The sequence below is a fragment of the Odocoileus virginianus genome, chromosome 23, assembly GCF_023699985.2.
Source record: "Odocoileus virginianus isolate 20LAN1187 ecotype Illinois chromosome 23, Ovbor_1.2, whole genome shotgun sequence".
NCBI classification, from domain to species: Eukaryota; Metazoa; Chordata; class Mammalia; order Artiodactyla; family Cervidae; genus Odocoileus; species Odocoileus virginianus.
This window is the reverse complement of record NC_069696.1, coordinates 31,746,513-31,770,642: the sequence shown is the minus strand read 5'-3', so window position 1 is coordinate 31,770,642 and position 24,130 is coordinate 31,746,513. Positions and strand designations below refer to the sequence as shown.

General features: G+C 40.7%; 1 protein-coding gene across 2 annotated transcripts in view; it reads left to right on the top strand.

Annotated features, from left to right (window-relative positions):
• The first annotated feature begins 6,307 nt into the window (after positions 1–6,307).
• ITPR2 (inositol 1,4,5-trisphosphate receptor type 2) overlaps positions 6,308–24,130 on the top strand; it is a 567,579-nt gene continuing 549,756 nt past the window's right edge. Inside the window, exon 1 of one of the 2 annotated variants that reach the window (XM_070453823.1) lies at positions 6,308–6,843. In XM_070453823.1, coding sequence (XP_070309924.1) covers positions 6,752–6,843 — 92 coding nt within the window. In that variant the 5' untranslated portion in view covers positions 6,308–6,751. The remainder of the gene's footprint in view (positions 6,844–24,130) is intronic. The other variant, XM_070453822.1, reaches the window with a different exon arrangement.

Sequence of the window (24,130 nt, the reverse complement as noted above, 5' to 3'; positions counted from 1 at the left end):
TGAATATAGAGATGGGGATTCAGGAGGAAGGGGCACTTTGCCCTGGCTGTACCTGGGACACTGCCCTGGGGAAATGGAGCTTGGGCGTACAGAGGTGGGAGGAGGGGAGGAGGAAGGGGAATTTCTGGCAGAGGGACCATTGCCTTCAAAAGCATGAAGACTGGGACTTCCTTGTGGCCCAGTGCCTAAGACCCTGAGCTCCCAATGCAGGGGGCTTGTGTTTGATCCTTGGTGAGGGAACTAGATCCCACATGCTGCAACTAAGAATTTGCATGCAACTACTAAAAGGTCCCGCATGGCACAATGAAGACTGAAGACTTCGCATGGCAGAACTAAGACCCTGTGCAGTCAATAAAAAGAAAAATCATGAGACTAAAAGTACTAGATTATATGTGGGAAGTCTGGCTTCCCACAAGGCTATCAGGAGTGGAAGAGCAGAAACTAAAGTTATCAAAGGAGGAGACCAGATAATGACCACTGTGGAATGTTAGGACATGGTGATGTCATATTCAGCAGAGGAAATCCATTTAGATGGACTGATGCCCACAGTATCTAATATTCATACCAGCAGGTTAAAGACTTTAAACTTTCTTCTGTAGACAAGGGGGTGTCACTGTACGTTTGAGCAGTTTGGATCAGCTCAGCTCTGTAAGGAGAGTGCTCTGGCTTGCTGTGAAGACTGAGTGGGAGAGACTGGAAGACTAGAGACTTGGGAGCAGGCAACAGGTATAGGATGGAGCAAGTGGGGAAGGTAAACAGGAGGCATTTCTTGAGATAAAGGAAAGAAAGTAGGTAGAGAAATGAAAAAAGAGTGACTTCAAGACTTTGTGCCTGATTACTTAAGAGGTGGCTGATGCCACTGATGACAAAAGTGATTTGATTGGAAGGTGGAACATTTTGAGTTTGTGCTTCAGACAATTAATGAGGAATTAAGTAATATGTTCTACCCCACCTACAGCTTCATTAAATTCTTTTTAGTTGTAACCTCCCACCTTTCCCCCAATCTCCGCAGCTAAGAATGAGGCTACTGTTGCTCAAAGTAGGTGTCAGGTGAAACCATGAACACAGAGGTCAAGGGAAAAATATAGTGAGCAAAAGTGTAAGTTTGCAGAAAACTTTCTTATCACTCCCAAAAGGAACCCTGTGTCCTTTCTTATCCCCTCCAGGCCATAGGTAACCACTAACTGGCTTAAAAAATATTGATTATTTATTTATTTGCCTGCACTGGGTCTTGGTTGCTGCATGTGGATATTTAGTTGCATTATGTGGGATCTAGTTCCCTGACCAGGAATTGAACCCAGGGCCCCTGCGGAAGTGCAGTCTTAGCTACTGAATCACCAGGGATGTCCCCACTAATTGACTTTTCATCTACATGAATTTGTCTATTTTGCACATTTCATATAATTAGAATCATATAACATGTGATCTTTTGTGCCTGGTTTCTTTCACTTAGCATAATGTTTTCAAGGTTCATCTATGTTGTAATATGAACCAGTAGTTTCTATGGCCATGTACCATTCCACTGTGCATTTATCCATTCATCATGGATGATGGACACTGGCTATTATGAATAAAGCTACTATGAATATTTTTGTACAATTTTTTTTGGTGCACATATATGCTTTCATTTCTCTTGAATACCTATGTAGAGATGGAATTGCTGAAAGTGAAAGTGACGTCTCTCAGTTGTGTCCAACTCTTTGCGACCCTATGGACTGTAGCCCACCAGGCTCCTCTGTCCATGGGGATTCTCCAGGCAAGAATACTGGAGTGGATTGCCATTTCCTTCTCCAGGGGATCTTCCTGACCCACATTGCAGGCAGACTCTTTACCCTCAGAGCCACCAGGGAATTGCTGGGTCAAATGTTAAGTTTGTTTAACTTTTTTAAGGACTATCAACCTCTTTTTCCAAAATTTCTACTAGCAATAGAGCATTCCAATTTTTCCATATCTTTGTCAACACTCGTTATTATCTTATCAGTCCCTTATCAGATATATGATTTGCAAATACTTTCTCGCATATGATTATTTTAACTCTCTTGATAGCATCCTTTGAGGCACAAAATTTTTAACTTTGGTAAAGTCAAATTTATCTATCTTTTCTTTTGTTGCTTATGGCTTTGGTGCCCTGTTTAAGAGACCATTGATAAATTCAATATTATGAACATTTACCCCTATATTTTTTCTTATTTATTTTTAATTGAAGGATAATTACAATATTGTATTGGTTTCTGAATACATCAACACCTCTATGTTTTCTTATAGGAGTTTTACAGTATTAGCTCATATATTTAGGTCTGTTTTGAGTTAATTTTTGTGTATGATGTGAGGCCAAACTGTTCTTTAATAATCTGTTTCAATTGCCTATCTCTACTGGTGGTAAAAATCTAGTCATCACCCTAGATAATATACATGTTTCATTGCTGTTCTCTTGAAACATCCCACCCTTGCCTTCTCCCAGAGTCCACAAGTCTGTTCTATATATCTGAGTCTCTTTTTCTGTTTTGCATATAGGGTTATCATTACCATCTTTCTAAAGTCCATATATATGTGTTAGTATACTGTAATGGTCTTTATCTTTCTGGCTTACTTCGCTCTGTATAATGGGCTCCAGTTTCATCCATCTCATTAGAACTGATTCAAATGAATTCTTTTTAATGGCTGAGTAATATTCCATGGTGTATATGTACCACAGCTTCCTCATCCATTCGTCTGCTGATGGGCATCTGGGTTGCTTCCATGTCCTGGCTATTATAAACAGTGCTGCGATGAACACTGGGGTGCACGTGTCTCTTTCAGATCTGGTTTCCTTGGTGTGTATGCCCAGAAGTGGGATTGCTGGGTCATAAGGCAGTTCTATTTCCAGCTTTTTAAGAAATCTCCACACTGTTTTAAACTCTTAATACATTAAGTTTAGGTTTTCTCAATTATCACAGTTTTAGTCTCAGTAAATCTAGGACTCAGCGTTTTCCTTCATCTTCTTCTTATGTGGGATTTGGCCAAGTCATTAACAGTTAATGGTACCTGTTGACAAGTAGCATGTATAGAGTGGGTTAGAATTTGGATTAGGTTTAAATGTGGTTCTCTGTCCTAGGATTAGCTTCAAAGAGAAGACAATGATAGATCCTGAAGAAAGTTTGGGAATCTGGGATTAGGGTGAACATGCATCCCAACTGAAGTACGGTTACTCTTGGAGGTAGCAAGTTTCACAGAGGTCCCTGAGACTCTATAACAATAGCTGTATTAGAGGATTTTTCTCCCACACATTCAACATATATTTATTAATTGCCTATCATATGCCAAGAACTCTTATAATAGTGGAATAAAGCAGGAATGCAAACAGACAAATTCTCTGCCATCTTGGAACTCATTTTCTAGTGGGAGGAGACAGGACAATAAATAAGCAAATAACATGTTGTGTTAAAAAAAAATATAAAAAATAGAATAGGGGAGACAGAGAACAAATGAAGCTTAGGACAGTATTTTTTACAGGGTGGTCAGGGAAAGACTCCTGTGATATGGTGCCATCAGAGCAGAGACCTGAAGCAGGAGAAGGACCGAAACCTGCAGATACTTGTGGGAAGAACATACAAGGTGGAGGGAACAGCAAGTGCAGTGCCCTCCTATGGCATATTTGAAGGTGAGCGAGGAGGCCAAGATGGCTGGAAAGGAAGGGGTCAAGTCAGTGGTGGGAGATGAAGTCAGAGATGTGGTGGCGGGCTCTCAGAATGGTTGTGCCGGTGTGGACTGCTCACCACTCACTCATACAAAAGGTGCTGCTCACATATGTGTACCTGGACAGCTGCACCACGTCAGCCCAGGGGGAAGATCAATATAGGGCCTTAAAGGCCATGGAAGTGACTTTAGAATTCACTCTGAGATGGGACGCCATTGCAATGTTTTGAGCAGAGGCTGGACCTAATTTCTATTTTAACAGCAAATGTCTGGCTTCTTGGTAGAGGATAGAACATAAAGGTGCAATGGTGGAAGAGAGGAGGTCAGTGAGCAGTCTGCTGTGATCCAGGAGAGAGATGATGGAGGCATGGACCAGGGTTGTAGGATTTTGTTTACAGTTTGAAAGCTGAGTTGACAGGATTTGCTGGTAAACTGAATGTGGGACGTGAGAGAGAGGAGTGAAAAATGATTCTGAGGTTTCCAAGCTGAGTAAATGAAGGATAGAATTGCCAGAATAGCTAAGGCACAGAAGACCCTTTGGTGGTTGACTGACCATCTATTTCATGTTAACGAGAAGTGTGACTGGATTCAGGTCTCAGACTTTACAGGACACCTCAGTGGATGGTGGGTAGTGGGGATGAGGTGAGGAGGAAAAAAGACATGGATCTTGGTTATGTGACTTGAAGTCTGTACCTGTTCTTTAGTATGAACCCACTTGTTTTATAATGTCTTGTTCACTGATAAGTTTGTACCTAGGGGAAACAAAGAAAAACATTCATGACTTCGGCCAATAACAGTGGAGCATCCATTTGGATATTTGGCACAGGATTGTGCAACATGGGAAACCATAGAATGTAATCCACGGGCTTCTTGGATAAATAGAAACCTCCATTTTCAGGGTCTTCATCAAGTTCCATCTCTAGCTTTTAAATAGCTCCTCTGTTCAATGCCTGGGAGGCTCCCAAGATCAAAATAGTGTATCATGTAGACAGAAGAGAGCTTCTGTCACATAACAGGCATTTCTAAGTTGCTAAGTAATGATTTCCAAAGGAGAACCCAGAAGTAAAGGGAGATCTGTCAGTTACACAGTAGGACAATGACTGGGTCCAGTTTATCTCAACACACACAGGCTTTGCACTGACATTTCCTGGATTCTGTGTCTGACATTTAATTCTTTATCTTGCATGTTTTCTAAACATCTGAATATTAAGCTTATTCCTTCAGTATAGAACTTACCTGCCAATGCAGGAGACATAAGAGACACAGGTTTCATTCCTGGGTTGGGAAGATCCCCTGGAGAAGAAAATGGCAGCCCACTCTAGCATTCTTGCCTGTAGAATCCCATGGACACAGGAGCCTGGTGGGCTACAGACTATGGGGTCTTAAAGAATCTGACACGACTAAAGCAACTTTGCAGAAGCAGCTTTACATTCCATTATACGATTATTAGTGTCAACCCAAACCATCTTCAAAATGTAAGACAGCCTTGAACTGTAAATTTAAATTTCCATGGTTGCACAATCTGGCACACACCTCTTTGTGCGCCCTGAGTCCCTTCACCTTTCAGCAAACCTTGCTCTGCGGGGATGATTTAGGTCGAAATTCTTTGATTGGGTGGCTAGTGTCCTAACTGCTGCCCAAGTTTGCCTTTTTCCAGGTCTTCCGGAAGGATAGGACCAAAGTCTTTTAAAATGATTAGACGAGAGTTAACAAAAACAACAAAGAAGGTGTGGAAACGTGTCCCACTGCCAGTTTCATTCATGACCGTTGGAACTCTGAGAGTCAGAAGCTTTAAAAAGGAAACAAACCGAGGCTGTCAGTGAGAGGGTGACAGCGAGAGGGTGACAGCGGGCTCCGGAGGTGGAAGGTTAAACCTGGGTTTGGGATTAAGAGCAGGAGGCGCGGCCTCCGAGGGTTAACAGAAGGTTTCGCTGCTTAAGGTTGGCTAAACAACTGCTGGCTCGGCCAAGCGACTTTTCCCTCGCGTCTACCTGGACATCTGCTGACGGGTCAAGTTTCACTAACGCCTTACATGAATACCAGAGACAAAAACCTAAACTACTAACTCCACATGGAGACAAGCCCTTCTCTTTCCCTCCCCACTGTCTCCCTCCTTTTCCCTCCTATTTTCTTTCCTTATTGTGTATTTTGAAAAAGTTTTATTTTTTCCTTTACTTCAACACCCCCCTTTCTCTCCCCCTGTCAGCAAATTCCCCATTCCACGCATCCACCCCACCCTGACTCCTCCTTTTCATCTGCAGGCGTGAGGCTGGCTCACTCAGCTCGGGTCCAACGCGCCCGCCCCATCGCCAATTCCCCTGCTCCCCGCCCCCTTTAAGACGCGGGAACGGGTCTGGACCCCGCTGTCCTTCGCCTTCCCAGGCGGGAACCGTCGCATCCCAAGTCTGGCCACTCCAGGGCGGCTCTCGGGCGACAGCTTCCCGGCTCGGGGGCCCCGCTGTCGCCCCTCCAGCGCCTCCCCGCGTTCGATGCGCGCGCGCCGCGGCTTCCCGGGTGGCCGGGTCCCCCGCCCCCTAAAGTCGTCCCTCCCTGGCCGGGCTCCGCCCCCCGCCGCCGCCGCCTGATTGGCCTCCGCCTCCCTGTCCCCACGCTCCTCGGCTCCCCTTCGCCCAATGGGCACCACCACCTGGTCCAAAAATTTCCCCGAGGGGACCCAAAGGCTCTGCAAGCAGCAGCTCCGGCCAGGCGGCGGGGACCGCCGCGGAGGCGCGCGGAGCAAGGAGGGTTCGCGGAGGCGGGAGCGGGGGAGCGAGGAGGAGGAGCAAAGGTGTCGGAGAGAAAAGTTCTGAAAGGAACAGGAAACCTGCCGGGGAGGCGGCGGCTGCGGCTCTCCCGGCGTCCGGGCGGTGCGCGTCGCGGGGTCTCCGGAGCTGCGGCTCCGGTCCTGGCTGCTCTCCCGGCGCAGCTCTATCCCTCTGGCCGTGCCCGCCGCCGCCGCCGCTGTTGTGGGCTGCAGGCGGGCGCTCCGTTCCGCCTCTGCCGCTGCGGCTCCCCAGAGAGGGCGGCGCGGGTGCTGAGAAGAGAAGGGGACGTCTTCTTCGGAGCATGAAGCAGCATGTCCGATAAAATGTCCAGCTTCCTCTACATAGGGGACATCGTGTCCCTGTACGCGGAGGGCTCGGTCAACGGTTTCATCAACACGCTGGGGTAAGCCGGGGCGCCGGCCTGGGAGCGCGGGCTGCGGAGCGCTGGCGCTCGGTCCCCTCGGAGCTCATCCCCTTCGCCTGGGGTGACCGGGCAGGCTGTGTGCCCGCGGACAGCGCGCTGCGCTCGGCTCGCGCGCTCGCAGGAAGCTGCCGGTGGAGGCAGGACTTTCTCAGCAACTTCGTAATCTCGAGCTCAGACGCGTCTGAAAAGGAGGAAGTGATTCAGAAGCTCGAACGCAGGCCAGACGAAGTCTTCGTTGGCCTCTCCGTGGGTTGTTTTGATTAAAAAAAAAATTTATTATTATTATTATTTTTTACCCTTATAGGTGGGGCGGTGGGGGGGGGGGCGGGGAACCCAACACAAACAACGCGGCTCCTCTCCCCACCGTTGCTCGCTACGGCTCTCAAGCCCTTGTCCCTCACGGCCGGGTTTGTAAGAGCAGTGGATGAAAGTCTGTGGCCTTGGACGTGAGACTCGGGCGATGAGGCGAGCGGGAGGAGTGTGGCTTTGCCCTGCGGAGGAGCTCACTGTCCCCGCTTCGCTGAAGTAATTTCCTTTTGGCCGTGCCAAGCGGGAACTCGCCCCGCCTCGGGGCGTCCTGGGGGCTTCTGGGTTCTAGAACTCACACCTGCTTTCTGCCCTCCCCGGGCCTGGGCCCGCTGAAATGCTCAGCCTCTCCTGGGAGGCAGCCAAGTGCACGGCTCTTGAGATTGAAGTTGATTTTTGAATGGGGGAAGTAGGTATATAAACATAACCTGTGCTAACTGGGTAGAGAGGACTTCCTTGATTACTAGTATTTTCTCTCTGTCCTGATGGTGAACACCAGCCTGTAGTTTTAATGCGCACTGCATTGTCTTTTGATTTGCTGTTGCCGCCGTCTCAGTAGCTAGACTCCCCAGTCTTAGAGATTTTAGGCTGAGGAACTGGTGTTTCCACTTATGACTGGTCACTTTTGTTTTTCTTCTGGTGTTAAATCTTAGGGCACACGACTTAACATGTCCTTGGACGGTGACTTTGAGCCATGCCATTAACAGGGTGGTGTCTCCCTGACAGGGGACATGGGAGCCCCAACTTCCAGAGTTTTTTGTTTTTCTGAGTTTCTGTTACTTGTGCATCTCCTCTAATGAGTGAAAGAAGGGAGGTAGATTTAATGTAGTTCCTTTAAGATCAGTGTTAATTTATTGTGAAACTAAAACATGGAAGATAAAAAAAAAAAGATGTGACACGTGCTTGGTGCTGAGTTTGTAAATCATAAGCTGCCATTTGTTTCTGGGAGAGTTCACAGTTCAAGGTCAGTGTTTAGGCCCCCAGCGACATTTTGCAGATGAACTCTGCTGCACCTTACCCTTCTCCACTGTGGACTGTCTTTGTGGAGGTAACATGATGGTTACCTGGGGTCAAATCTCTGCTTTTCTTCTTACGAACCTGATGACCCTGGGCAAGTTGTATAATTGCATCTCAGTTTCCTCACCCTGAAAATGGGAAGATCGTGGTTACTACCTCATAGGATTGTGCTAAGAAGTGAATTAACATAAAGTGTTTAGTATAGCGCCTGGCATGGGAGCAGTTGTATAAAATGTTTGCTGTTGTAATTATCACTCCCTTGGTAACTGTGAGCAATAGTGACACTCTTGGACAAAATAATAAAAAGGATTAGCAATAAAGTATAAAACCTAGTCAAATAAAGAAGCATGTTTTTGTAGTGTCTTATTCAGCAAAAGAGGGCTTCCCTGGTGGTTCAGATGGTAATGAGTCTGCCTGCCTTGCGGAAGACTCGGGTTCAGTGCCTGGGTTGGGAAGATCCTCTGGAGAAGGGCATGGCAACTCACTCCAGTATTCGTGTCTGGAGAATTCCATGGACAGAGGAGTCTGGCCAGCTACAGTCCATGGGGTTTTAAAGAATCGGACATGGCTGAGCGACTAATACACACTTTCAGCAGAGGAATGTGTTTGGTAACTCTCTACTTAAGCGCTTGTAGTGTCTCTCCTGCTCAATTTGGAGATGGAGAAATGGAGGGGAAGAGAAATGAAGTGACTTACCTATGAAGCAGAGGACATTAATGTTAAAAGCTGGAACTGTAGCCCTGTCCCCAGATTCTCAGCCAAGTGTGTATTTCTTTGGGTATATATTGTTGTCTTTAAGCCTTGAGAGAAAAGAAGCTTGACCTTTAATGTAGCATATAGATTTGTATTCAACATTTCTTGCTGGTGTTCTGGAAGTTGAGTTGCTTTAGAGTGTGTTTCTGCATTATTATTTTTCTGTTGACAAACAGATTCTTTTTGAAGTTACTATGACAAGACCTCTGTGCAGCTCGATTCTAAGGTGAGGATGGAAATTTGGTATGCTGCCGCTGGTGAAGCTTGGTGCTTTGATTGAGTGTTCTTTTTCTTTATGTAGAGTACATGAAGTAGTTGGAGTACAATGTAGTTCATGGAACTACATTGGCCTGAGAGTTTTAGGAGTTACAAAACTGGCAGGAGTCTATGTGCATGCGACATGAAATGTTCTCTAGGCAAAGTAGCATCATCTACTTTTTTAGTGTAGAAGACAACTGGTAGATATGTTACCTTGCATCATTTTTAGGGCCATAAATATCAAAACAGTGTTATAGTTTTTCATTATATTGTTGTAGGATCATATTTATACTCTTTTTCTATCAAAGACAGAGTGCATACTTCAAATTGAATCTCTCTGCTCTTCTGTAGTTGGAGGGAGATCTATTGTCTGAGGTCTATTGCTAATTATAACCTTGTTCGTATCATTTACTCCCTTTTCATGTCAGCATGTCTTTGTGGAGAGTAAGAGTATATGCTTCTCCCACCTCTAGGGTATTATAAAAGTGAATGAAAGAGACAGAAGGAAAGAGCACCCCCACCTTTTCTTAAAGAAAGTTTGTAGGAAAATCCACATTACGCTTGTATTCTTGTGGCCCTTAAGTTTCTTCAAAGGTGTGTGAATTGTTAAAGTGAATCAGAGAGCTTGATTGGAGACGTTGGCATTGTATTTAGTTAGCCAGCATAGTTTGTTCCATTGTCATATTAAAAACTCAGCGGAAGAGCTAAAAATGAGGCTGAAAGTTTCTGACTTCTGTTTTTACTCTTTATCTATTTCACACTTTTGGTCGTGTGATGGTTTTTTCAAATTCAGCCTAATTATCATAAGATAATTCATAGATATTTATTTATCTGCAGATAAATCATATCTGATTTTAGTATCTAGTGTGGAAATTTGAGAGGATACACATTATTTGGCTTTTGGGAATTTTTTGCAATAAAGTCATGAATTTTCAGCTGGAAAAAATTTACAGGTTTTCATTCTGTTAGAGTTCAGTAAGCCCTTTTAGAGGCCTTTCCAACTGGAAATGTGGTAAGATTTTTGTAGGCTCTGTGACCTAGCTTTTAAGTTCAGTTTCTCAGTCTGAGAAATTAGACTGTTCCTATTGCAAAGGTTTGCATTTCCCTCCGTCCCACCCACCTCCCCACAATTATCCTTTAACCAGGATTTACCTGATGTTTCTGAATCCTGAGCTGTTGCTAAATAAGGTAGAGTATTGTTCTTCCAGCTTGTATTGGTAACAAAGGGGCCTGGTTTATATTTTCTAACTTAATTTTTCATCTAAATATCTTTTTAAGAAACACTTATGTTGACTTAAGGAAAACTGTTAAATCCTGTTGGATAAAGATGGTGAATATATTTTAAAGAAACAATTTTTTTTGCTACTGTACACTTTAAGGTTATGGTTTTTATTTTTCTTTTAAAAGTGAAGGAGTTTGGGGACATGCTGTACAGTTTCAAATGTGGTGTTGCTTTTTTCTTTTTAATTTTTAAAGTTGAGTTATAGTTGATTTACAATGTGTTAATTTCTGCTTTACAGCTAAGTGATTCAGTTACGCATATATATATATGTGTATATATATATAGTTTTCTAATATTCTTTTCCATTATGATTTACATAGGATAGTTCTCTGTGCTATATAGTAGAATCTTGTTGTTTATTCATTCTCTACATAATAGCTTACATCTGCTAATCCCAACCTCCCACTTTATCCCTCCCCCAACCCCTCTCTCTTGGCAACCACAGGTCTGTTCCCTATGTCCAGAAGACTGTTTCTGTTCATTTCTGTCACATTTTAGATTTAGGTTCCACATATAAGTGATATAATATATGGTATTTACCTTTCTCTCTCTCTTTTTTTTTTTTTAACATTTTTTAATGTGGACCATTTTTAAAGTCTTGGTTGAATTTGTTACAATGTTGCTTTTGTTTTATGTTTTGGTTTTTTGGCTCTGAGGCATGTTAGATCTTAACTCCCTGACCAGGGATTGAACCGGCGCCCCCTGCATTGGAAGGCAGAGTCTTAACGGCTGAATCACCAGGGAAGTCTGTATCTTTCTCTTTCTGATTTCTCTTAGTATGATAATCTCTTGGTCCATCTGTGTTGCTGCAGATGGCATTATATCATTCTTTTTCATGGCTGAGTAATATTCCATTGCATGTATATACCACATCTTCTTTATCAGCCCATCTATTGATGGACATTTAGGTTGCTTCCATGTCTTGGCTGTTGTGAACAGTGCTGCTATGAACATAGCTCATGTATCATTTTGAATTATAGTTCGTTCTGGATATATGCCCAGGAGTGGGATTGCTGGATCACATGGTAAGTGTTAGTTTTCTGAGGAACCTCCGTAATGTTTTCCATGGTGGCTGCACCAACTTACATTCCCAAGTGTAGGAGGGTTCGCTTTCCTCCACATCCTCTCCAGCGTTTGTGATTCGTAGTTTTTTTGAGGATGGCGATTTTATTTGCACCAAATGCAGTGTTAATTGTCTCTTTCCCCTTCCTTTATTTTCTTTATATTGAGATTTACTTCGCTAGTCATTGATACTTGTTTTTTTTAAATTTTTATTTTATATTGGAGCATAGTTGATTAATAATGTTGTGTTTCAGATATACAGCAAAGTGATTTAGTTATACATGTACATGTATCAGGTTATTAGAGAATATTGAGCAGTGTTCCCTGTGCTGTAGGGAACTGTGTATCCTTATTTGTTGTCCATTTAATTTACTGTGTGTATGTCAGTCCCAAACTCCCAATCTATTCCTCCCTTCCTTTCTGCCTGGTAACCATAAATTCATCCTCTGAGTAGGTGACTCTGTTTCTGTTTTGTAAATAAGTATATTGGTATCATTTTTTTTTTAGACGTCACATGTAAATGATATTGTAATACTTGGTTTTTTATTTCTGAATTACTTTACTTAGTACGATAATCTCCAGGTCCTTCCATGTTGCTGCAAATGACATTATTTCATTCTTTTTGATGGCTAATACATCATCATATATATGTACCACATTTTCTTTATCCATTCATCTTTCACTGGACATTTAGGTTGCTTCCACGTCTTGACTATTGTAAATAATGCTGCAGTGAACATTGGTGTGAATGTACCATTTCAAACCATGTTTTTCTCCAGGTATATGCCCAGGAGTGGGATTGCTGGATCATATGGTAGCTCTATTTTTATTTTTTTAAGGAATCCTCTTATGGTCCTCTATAATGGATATACCAATTTATATTCCCACCTACAGTGTAGGAGGGTTCCCATCTCTGCACATCTTCTCCAGCATTTATTGTTTGTAGATTTTTTTTTGATGATTGCCAATCTGAGTGGTGTGAAGTGATATCTCAGTATAGTTTTGATTTGCATTTCTCTAATAATTAGTGATTTGAGTATCTTTTTCATGTGCCCCTTGGCCATCTTTGGGTCTTCTTTGGGGAAATATCTACTTAGGTCTTCTGCCCATTTTTTGATTGGGTTGTTTGTGTTTTGGATATTGAGCCACTTGAACTCTTTGTAAATTTTGGAGCCTGATTCTTGTCAGTCGCATCACTTGCAAATATTTTCTCCCATTCTGTGGGCTGTCATTTTGTTTTGCCATTTCGTTTGCTGTGCAAAAGCTTTTGAGTTAATAAGGTCCCATTTGTTTATTTTTGCTTTTCTTTCCATTACTCTAGGAGATGGCTCAAAAAAGATATTGTTGCGATTTATGTCGAAGAGTTTTCTCTGTTTTCCACTGAAGTTGTATGGTATCTGGTCTTACATTTAGGTCTTTAATCACTTTTGAGTTTTTTTTGTGTATGGTGTTAATTCAGCCTAGTTTTGGAAGTCCTAGCCTTGACACTTCTGACATTAGGTATTTTGGGTACATCACCTTGATCAACAGTCTGATACCACACTGTGGGAGTGAGCATGACAGAATTCCCAGGATGGGTGGGACAGGAGAATCAGTGAAAAGTACTCGTCGTTTCATTGTCTGTTCTGCTCGTAGTTCAGAGTTCAGTGAATGACAAGAGTGTGTGATCAGGTATGTCTGTATACGTATATTTAAGTGATACTGCCTTTGGTTTGAGGGTTCTTCTCAGGACCTACCAAGAATCAACACCAGCTTGTTAAGGTTTGAGAAAACGCTCAGGTGACCACCCATTGAAGCAGTGACTGCCAAGTGTCATAATAGTTGCTTAGCCAGAGTGGCTAAAGATCGGGGCTCTTATTTTTAGTTCATGTTTGATTTTGCTCAGTTCAGTGAGTTTTGTTTCCATGTTCAATGATGGATATCAGGTAGGGGAATGGTGAGTCACACCATTTATAATTCTGACTTAATCCCTCAGATAAATGAACAAGACTGTGTAAAGTCCTATGTTTATTTTTCCCAATTACAGTCCCTTGAATTTCCCTTTCTGATCTTTTTTTCTGCTTAAAATTTTTAATATTTAAATGTTTGCAAATTTGACTGTTAATTTTTTCTTCTTTTACTTATTTAATTTTTCTGTTCTTATCATAGTTTAGAAAATCTTCCCCTTAATAGGAATGTTTAATCGATGGAGACTCAGATGAAACAAGGAACGGTTACAGCTGACTTATATTTACATTAATTTGTAATTTATCTTTAGTCTCTTCTAGATAGAACTCTTCCAAGTAACAGCCATTATTTTCTGCTATAACTAGGTGTATAAATTTAGCTCTGTTTTGGCTACAGCATTTGTTACTATGATAAAAGTATCTAAAAATCCATTGGATATTTGCATGTGTCTTTAAAGAGGAGGAAGAAGACAGTATAATCTTGAATACTGAGTTGTTTTGGAAAGTCTGAGGGTTAGTAGTGTCATGTTATGGAACTTGAAATCAGCTGGAGCACAAAGACAGCTTCTGAAGTGGTGAACATAAAGTCTATTTTAAGCTGAAAGGTCGACCATTTCTTAAACTTTGAAGTCATTCCATAAACAACAGGGTAGCTTTTAGACCCTCTCCGGTGGAGAGGTCAGTTAGGTAAACAACCATGCTTCCTTAAGTGCCCAGATCCTTGACTTTGGTAGAAGAGAATTCAAAGGCAAATGATTGCCCTCATTCTTTATTTAACAGAGCTTTTTTGCTTAAAACATTTTTTTTTTTTTTACAAAGGTAGCGCTTTTCACAATCATGTTTTCCCTTTGGAACTCGGCATATAGACAGAATACTTTAAAAGTTAAAAGTTAAATCAAACTTTTATGGGGACTTCCCTGCTGGCCCAGTGGTTAAGACTCTGAGCTTCCAATGCAGGGGGCACAGGTTCGATCCCTTGTCAGGGAACTAGATCCCATATGCTGCAACTAAGATCTGGTGCAGTCAAGTAAATGAAAAAAAAAAAAAATTCAAACTCTTAAAACAAATTCCGGACACAAGGTGTATCTTCATATATAAATATAAAGGAAGTAACAGTGGACTTCTATGACAGATTTCTAGCATAACAAGTGATTGAATTTTACTCCTTTTGTTTACATCAGAACTTGGCAATAAATCACCAGATAGTAATCAGAGAAGTGAAATTTTAATGGTCATTCATCCATTCATTTATTTAATGAGTAAAATTGATTGTGCCTTTCAAATGCATAGTGGTTTTCTACTCTCATGCAGATTTAGGTGGGAATGTTTTTAATATATGCTTTAGAAAACCATAATTCTGATTTAAAAATATAGAAAAAAATATCCACCTAAAATAGTGAAAGCAAAGACCTTTCAACATGTTTCTTAACAGCAGTGACACCATATCATGGATGAGTGCATGATTTTCATTTTTGTTTTCATTCTTATGTCTCTTATGTTTCCCAGATTGTACATATGTTTCTTTAATTAGACATTTTTTACTGTTACAGTCAGCACAGTTAACTAAAATGAAAATAATGTTTTTGAGAATCTTCAGTTTCTTATTACTGTTTATCAAAAATGTTTATTTTAAAAAGTATGAAAAAGCATTTTCCTGGTCATTGTCAGTAGACAAAAACCACAAACCAAGAACTGCATGTTGCTGAAATATATAGGTCATATGTTTACCATAAAATTTTTTGTCCCTAGTTATTTATTGTTGGTATTTTTAAATGTATTATGGAAAAAATGTCTGGCCAGTAATGCTGACCCTTTATAAATGGTTGATTTAACTTTTGCTTCCCTTGTGGCTCAGATGGTAAAGAAATCTGCCTGAATGTGGGAGACCCAGGGTTTGATCCTTGGGTTGGGAAGGTCCCCCGGAGAAGGGAATGGCTACCCACTCCTGTATTCTTGCCTGGAGAATTCCATTAACAGAGGAGCCTGGCAGGCAACAGTCCATGGGATCACAAAGAGTTGGACACAACTGAGTGACCAGCACTAACTTGTGCAGTAAATATATAGTCTGTTTTATTTTAGAAGTCTGTTTACACATGTAAGAAGTGTGCCCTTCAGCATGACTGACTAGTTCATTTTAATAATCTTAGTACCTACTATGGAACTTTTATTGTCTGTCAGTTTTTATGGGTATTTACTTAGTGAGGGCTTTGTGTGTGTATGTGATTGAAATCATTTGATTATTTTTATTGAATATCTTTGAAATGGATGGATTAATAACCCTTTTAAAATTTAAATCAATGATTGGTTAATAATGGTGATTTTATAGTTTATTCTGACACAAACCTACAGAACTCCAACCTTGAATTAAGAATAAATTATCAAAAAAAAAGAATAAATTATCAGTTTATTCAGAAAAATTTAATCATAAAATTGAAAATGTGTCCCCAGCATGATCAAGTCTATGGACCGTTCTTGGTGATGTGGTTTATGCTAGAGGATGCTACAGATGAATCACTGGTTCATTTGACACATAGTTAACAAACCCTGACTGTGTCTTAGGGATCCAGCATGAAGAGATGACAGATATTGTGCTATTTTACTTATTATCTCAGAAATTCAAGCTTCCTTTGATAATTTGTGGTATGACATTTGACTAGGATCTATGGGAGTCTAAGGGTGTTTGACACCTTTGCTCTCAGAATTGTAAATGCCACAAGATCAGGAACTGACTCTGACTTTTAATCCTTGTATGCTCAGCACCTCACATAATTCCTGCTACATAGTAGGCATTTAATAAATATTTGTGAAATCAATGTAGTCATTATTTAGTCATGGAGATAAGATTGGTATTGAATAACTACAACATAAAGGAGTTCTTTTCAAATAAAGATGATTAAAAACAGAGATCACAGGGAAACCAAAGAGGATTCTTTGAGTGGTATGACCCAAAGAGGGCTTCAAAGAGGAGGTGATATTATTTAGCTGAACTTTCTGAGATCATTAGGATGAATATTTGTCTTAACCTGTGTCCATAATTTGATCATGTATGTGAAGCCCTATACCAAGGTCACAGTGTGGAGCCCTGTACCAAGGTCACAGAAAAAAATCTCTGGAATGGACCAAGGCCCATAGCAACTGTTGCCATGAGCCTCTGAATCTAAATTGGCCAGTTCCTTGCCTGGTAATTGAACCTGGGTCACAATGGTGGGAGTGCTGAATCCTAACCACTAGACCCGACAATATATTCTTGGTAGTTTTTTCTTTTATTCAAAAAATTAGTGAAATTTTACTGGTCATATTAGTAACTCCAAAAAAGGAAGCAAAAATTTGATATTATTGAAATGTGCAAAGATTGAAGAAATATCCTAAGAACTTATTTTATGCTTATTTATCAAACATAAGAGCTTTAAGTTTGATTCAGGCCCTCTGAATTTGTCACGTGCTGAGACATGTTTACTGAGTTTACTCAGTTTGCTGAGACAAGAGATAAAGAGGGCAGGATATAAAGCCCAGAAACTTGGCAATTATCTGGGGGAATTTTTATAGTATTTCCAGCTTCTTTGAATATTCTGTTTTCATTCCTTTCCCCCTTATTTCTCCTCATCCCAGTGTTTGATCATTTTTCTTCCTTAATCATGGACTTCAGTTGTCTTCTAGATCCCCGGAAGCTTTGCTAATAAAGAAAACTTTCCATCTAAAATAGTTATAATTTTTTTGTTTGCTTCATAGTGCCTGAGAGTATGCAACACATGCACATATGTACAGGCGCGCGCGTGCGTGCACACACACACACACACTCCACTTCACTTAGAGTACTGTTCTGGTATCTGTGGAGCCCACTCTGCCCTCATTTCCTTTTTGTGTTTAACAAGCAATAGAGGCCATAGATAGATTCCCATGATGGCCAGGAAAGACTTAGGAAGTGAACAAAGCATAATCTAAATTCATATCTAAGTTCTTAGAATTCAAGCATGTGTTATTAAGATTCTATCTAAAGTGTTTGAGTCATTGTTAAAATATCATCAGAAAAATCTCTTTGTAAAAATTGCAAATTGCTGGACTTCTGTTATGTGTTTGTCATACAAAAAACTCCTCAGTGGAATCTTAGAACAAACTTTTATGTTTTTAATTAAATAATTCCTAGATGTCTAGCTCTCTAAGATCTGTGGTGATGACTTATGAAATAGCCACTAGGAGCAGACACTGCTAGTCCCCGCATATTATCTCCTATTGAAAAGAGGGTTCTTCAAATTGTGTAAAGAACTTATATCAGATCAGAGCTAAATATAACATATCAAACAAAAACCCAACCAAAAACAAAACTGGATTAAAAAAATCGTTGATTAACTTTTCCAGTGGCAAATCAAAGTGTATTATTTATAAAAATTAGAGAATGTTAAGTGCCCTCCAACTTACATTTAGTTAAATTATTTGCAAGCCTCTTATTGCATTGCCTTGGAACTCTTGAAAAGCTGCCTGTAGGTATCTCTTGTTATTCTTTTTTTTTTAAATAAAATATTTATTTATTGCTGCATTGGGTCTTCATTGCTGTGTGTAGGTTTCTCTAGTTGCAGCGAGTGGGGGGCTATTTATTCTCTAGTTGTGGTGCACGGGCTTCTGGTGCAGGCTTCAGTAGTTGTGGCTCTTGGATTCTAGGGCACAGGCTCAATAGTTGCAGTGCATGGGCTTTGTTGCTCTGCAGCTTGTGGGATCTTCTTGGACCAGGGATTGAACCCTCTTCTTCTGCACTGGCACGTGGATTCTTTATCACTGAGCCGTCAAGGAAGCCCCTCTCTTGCTATTTTAATTCTTACTGTCTGATCACAAAAGCTCAAAAGATTTGGAAAGCAAAAGACAGTTGCATATCTCTTTGCCCATATGGATAAAGCTTAGGAACTGAATATTAGAAGTAAAGTTCCACTGTTAGTAAGGGACAGAAACCATCTTTGGCTAGCTTAAGCAAAGAAGGGAATTTATGAGTACAAGGATCCTGGAGGCGCTCCAGTAAATTGAATGATGAACTCAACAAGTGAACATCAAGAAAGGCAGAAACCCAGAGCTGCTGTGGGCATCTCGGTAGTAGAACCTTCTTTCTGGTCCTGCCGTTTACAGGACTGCTGCTGCTGCTACTGCTAAGTCACTTTAGTCGTGTCCGACTCTGTGCGACCCCATCCCTGGGATTCTCCAGGCAAGAACACTGCAGTGGGTTGCCATTTCCTTCTCCAGTGCATAAAAGTGAAAAGTGAAAGTGAAGTCGCTCAGTCATGTCTGACTCTTCACGACCCCATGGACTGCAGCGTACCAGGCTCCTCCGTCCATGGGGTTTTCCAGGCAAGAGCACTGGAGTGGGGTGCCATTGCCTTCTCCATTTACAGGACTAGGATACAGCAATTCCTATACCGTTTATCTTCTTACCATTCAAAATGCAGACTGATAGAATTTGGCTCCACTTGGATTAATCACTTATGTCCATGAAGAAAAGTCACAAGGCCGGATCTGATTATCAGGGAAATCACTGTTAGCGGGGCTCTGATTTCTGCCTGCTTCCAGGGCGGTGTGGTATATGGCAGGAAGAGAGTGTGGAGGACCTGAGGGAAGTGAGATCTCATCACTTAGTAGGGAATTGAATAGTAACTTCTCAGCACCTTTTACAATTATGGTCCTGTTCATAATATAAAATGTACTGTCTTATTTATTTTTTGAAATAATATTTATTTCTTTGTGCTGTGTCTTAGTTGTGGCGCTCGCAGTCTCTCTTTGTTGTGGCATGCGGTATTGAATCTGGGCCATCTGCATTGAAAGTGCAGACTCTTAGCTACTGGACCACCAGGGAAGTTCCCCCATCTTACTCATCTTTAGGTGTAAAGTTCAGTGGCATTAAATGCATTCACAATATTGGGCAGCCATCACCATTATCCATTTTCAGTACTTTTTCATCATCTCAAAGAGAAACTCTTGAGCCTTTTGAAAATAACTCCTCATCTCCCTCACCAGGCCACCCCCCCCCCCCCCACTTTGGTGTGGTCCTTTTTTGTCTGGCTTACTTTACTTAGCATAATGCTTTCAGGGATCATCCATATTGTAGCATGTGTCGGTACTCTATTCCTTCTTATTGCTGAATAGTATATCATGATAAGGATACAGTCCATTGTGTTTATTCATTCATCAGTTGATTGTCATTTGTGTGGCTCCTACCTTTTGACTATTATGAGTAATGCTGCAGTGAATATTTGTGTGTAAGGTTCTCTGTGGACATATTCCTAATTCCTTTGGGTATACATGTAAGAAGGGGAATTGCCTGATCACATGGTATCATATTTAACATTTTATCTCAGCCTTTCCTGTTCTATTTATCTTGCTTTACCTTTTTCTTTCATACCTTCTTATTACACACAACGTAATTTACTATTTCTTGTGTTCATTATCACCTGTCTGCCCCTGGTAGAATGTAAGCTTTTTGAAGGCCGAGATTTTTTTGTTTTGCCACTGAGTATCTTAAGTGCTTGACTCCCTAAATATTTGTTGAATGAATACATGTTGAATTAGGATATGAACATTCCAGATCTCTAAGTGGATGTTAACATCAGCCCTGCCCTGGGAAAAAAGTCAATTTAATTGTAAAGTCAGTGTAATTGTTCTTATTAAATACTTTGAGAATCCATAAGGGTAATTCTTTTAAAATGGATGAAAGTTGTCACTAGATTTATAGTGCAATTAACTCTTGCTGTACTAGGAACTTTAATAAATCTCTTGGGTCATATCTCTGCACCTCCCTAGCCTAACATGTGATAAAACTTACAGGTTGGAAAAAGTAGTGTATATAGCCTTATTTAATTGAGTGTTATAGACACATGGAAGTTGTTATTTCTGAAAGTTCAGTTTTATTTGTGCACATGCAAAAAGTGAATTTGTAAGCATTTTGTGAGACTGTTTCTTAATTTGAATCAGCCCTTTTTCTTAGTGGATAGTATATAATACATCCAGGGAAATATTTTGTACTTTAACAGCTTTAAGCAGAAAAGTTTGGTTGAAAATAATTTGCTGATAGGAAACCAGAAAGTAATTGGGGAATTTATAATTTTATTTTACTAAATAGAAGACGGCATATAACAAGTTGTAATTTTTATTTCTGAAATTTAGGAATAAATGTCTGGAATGGGATGGGTACTTAAATGTAGGTTGAGGAGAACAAGTGAACTGTATTTTTGTTCTTCATTACTTAATATTCTTTCTTTGAATCAGCCTGTTATAATGTGCTCTGTCTCAGTCTTATTCCAAAAGACATGTTTGGTCATTCTGTTTAAGAATTTAAAATTCTCCAGTGTTGTTCAGTTCAGTTCAGTCGCTCAGTCGTGTCTGACTATTTGTGACACCATGAATCCCAGCACACCAGGCCTCCTTGTCCATCACCAACTCCTGGACTTTACTCAAACTCATGTCCATTGAGTCAGTGATGCCATCCAGCCATCTCATCCTCTGTCGTCCCCTTCTCCTCCTGCCCCCAATCCCTCCCAGCATCAGGGTCTTTTCCAACGAGTTAACTCTTTGCATCAGGTGGCCAAAGTATTGGAGCTTCAGTTTCAACATCAATCCTTCCAATGAACACCCAGGACTTATCTCCTTTAGGATGGACTGGTTAGATCTCCTTGCAGTCCAAGGAACTCTCAAGAGTCTTCTCCAATACCACAGTTCAAAAGCATCAATTCTTTGGCACTCAGCTTTCCTCACAGTCCAACTCTCACATCCATACATGACCACTGGAAAAACCATAGCCTTGACTAGATGGACCTTTGTTGGCAGAGTAATGTCTCTGCTTTTTCATATGCTATCTAGGTTGGTCATAACTTTCCTTCCAAGGAGTAAGCGTCTTTTAATTTCATGGCTGCAGTCACCATCTGCAGTGATTTTGGAGCCCCCCAAAATAAAGCCTGACACTGTTTCCACTGTTTCCCTATCTGTTTCCCAGTGTTGTTATTCACTCTTATTCTTGGAATCCTTACTGGTAGCGATGTACAAATGGGAACTTCTTTGAGAGCATATTTGCATATAGGACAGAGAAATAAAGGGAAAATTATATGTATACAAATGATAAAATAATGTAGAAACATAGAACAAGGTCATTCTGTTCCCTCTAGTCCTAACATGCTGTGATCCACTGTGATAGATGTTTTAAAATATGATATTTTAAAAATATTATATTATATTATTATATTAAAAATATAATATTTTTAATATTTTGAATATGAAAAGTAATAGTGAGATAAAAGATGCATTAGGAATCCAAAGTAAGCTAATGATTCAGGGACTAGTTATCTGTGTTTGGCTAAAGTGTTCAAGGTCATTGCTAGTATCAGAGATATAACTACTTAGACATTTGCATTTCAAGTAGACTTTTGGTTTCAGCCATGTTTGCAAAGAGGGTAATTTTAGTTTGGGTTTGTTAAAATTCACAGGGAAGAATTCACAACATACCTTGTTGTGTTGAGGACTCTACTTGTGGCTAGGAATGGTTAATACTATGACATTTTAAGTCAAATCAAGATTACTTGTCAATGAAAGTGTTAGTTATTTAAAATTTTACTGAATGAATCCATCGCCAGGATTAATAACAAATGATAAAAGGCCTTTATTTATCTTTCTTCCCTATTTACCTGGCAGGACACGATTTAGTAATTGAGTTCCAATTCTAAATCCATGTCCAGAATGAGCCTCCTTTCCTGGTCAGCACAAATGAAGTCATTGTTATTTGTCATGGTGAAACAAAGTGCTTATTTCTGAAGTCTTAGCTGCTACAGAATCTCTCAGAACTGGCTTTTAAAAACTATCAAACTGCAAGTAGAAAAACATTTTGTTAATTATTGGGGAATCTGAAAAAATAATTGTTAAAGTAAATTGACAGGTACAGGCTCTGGAGAGTCAATAATTACTTTGGCAACAAGATAGCCATAATTTCATACTATAAACATTTTTGAAAGAATAGATCAACATTCATATTGTACTTTTTTCAAAATTGAAGTTGTAATACATGCTCAAAGAATTAATATCAACTGCATTATTTAGTTTGAACCATATTTAATTTAGCAAAATGCACAGTGATTTTAATTTTTGTATCAGAGTGTGCTAGTTAGTCCCCTAAATTAGTTTTTCACTCTTTGATGCTAATAGAAGTATCTGAGTGTGTGGATGCAGAGAATAAAGACCACATTTCCTAGCCTCATCTGTAGCCAGGTATGGCTTCAGACTAGAATTTGTGGTCAGACCCTTACAAGAGATGTTTACTCCCCTCTTTTGAACCCCCAGCCCACTCCCATTCAGCTGTTTGTAATGTGCGAGGGAAGAAACCATCTCGAACAATGTGGATAAGGCCAGTACTTTAGGAGTAACAGGATATCAAGAAATGAACCTGTTCTCTGGACATCTGCAAATCCTAGCTGTACTGTATTTGTACAGAAGATGAAAAAAGATGGGCTGACAAGGGTCAGATCATGTATTCTGCATTAGGCAATGTAAAGCCCTTGATGAACTGTTAAGTGGAAGAATGAAGTGATCAGATTTTGCTCTGGGAAGATCAGACAGTGGTAAAGAGAAGTAGAAGAAAGCTGCAAATGGCAGGCATGGGAGGAACCAGGTGACTCATGAAAGCAGCCTGAACCCAGCAGCTGGAGTAGGGATGTAGAGTAGCTTCTCATCAGAATCATTGAAGGGACAGTATCTTTGTTTAGTGTCTGACTTTAGACCCAAATGATTTATTAATTAAAATATTCATTGTTCTCTCAAAGCATCCCACCCTCGCCTTCTCCCACAGCATCGAAACATGTATATTATCTATAGTGAAACAGATCACCAGCCCAGGTTGGATGCATGAGACAAGTGCTCGGGCCTGGTGCACTGGGAAGACCCAGAGGAATCGGGTGGAGAGGGAGGCGGGAGGGGGGATCGGGATGGGGAACACATGTAACTCCATGGCTGATTCATGTCAATGTATGACAAAACCCACTACAATATTGTAAAGTAATTAGCCTCCAACTCATAAAAATAAATGAAAAAAATTCATTGTTGCATTTGAGGCTTTATTACTTTAAAAAATTGAGTCTATAGACTTGAAAGGCTTCCCTTCATTGCTTCTAGTTGGGTAAATGTCATTAGGTAGGGTCTTTCCGTGGTTCTGGGAGGAGGTGCAAGCTTTGTCTTGTACTATATTTCCATTCTGCAGCGCTGTTTTAGGCATAAGCGTTTTTTTAGTTGCACAGACATCCTGAGTCTCCTCTTAACATAGGGCCTTTTCACATGTTTGTTTCCTCTATTGGGTTGATTTCCCCTCCTAAGCCCTTTGTGTGTGCTAAGTCACTTCTATAGTGTCCTACTTTTTGCGACCCTATGAACTGCAGCCCACCAGGCTTCCCCTGTCTCTGAGATTCTCCAGGCAAGAATACTGGAGTGGATTGCCATGCCCTCCTCCAGAGGATCTTCCCCACCCAGGGATCAAACCCACCTCTCTTGCATCTCCTGCATTGACAGGCAGGTTCTTTACCGTTAGTGCTACCTGGGAAGCCCTTACCTTTCCCTTAATTAAAGCTTGTTTATCATTCAGATTTCAGCTCTGTGATGCTTCTGTAGTGAGCTTTTCTGACCTCCGGACTGT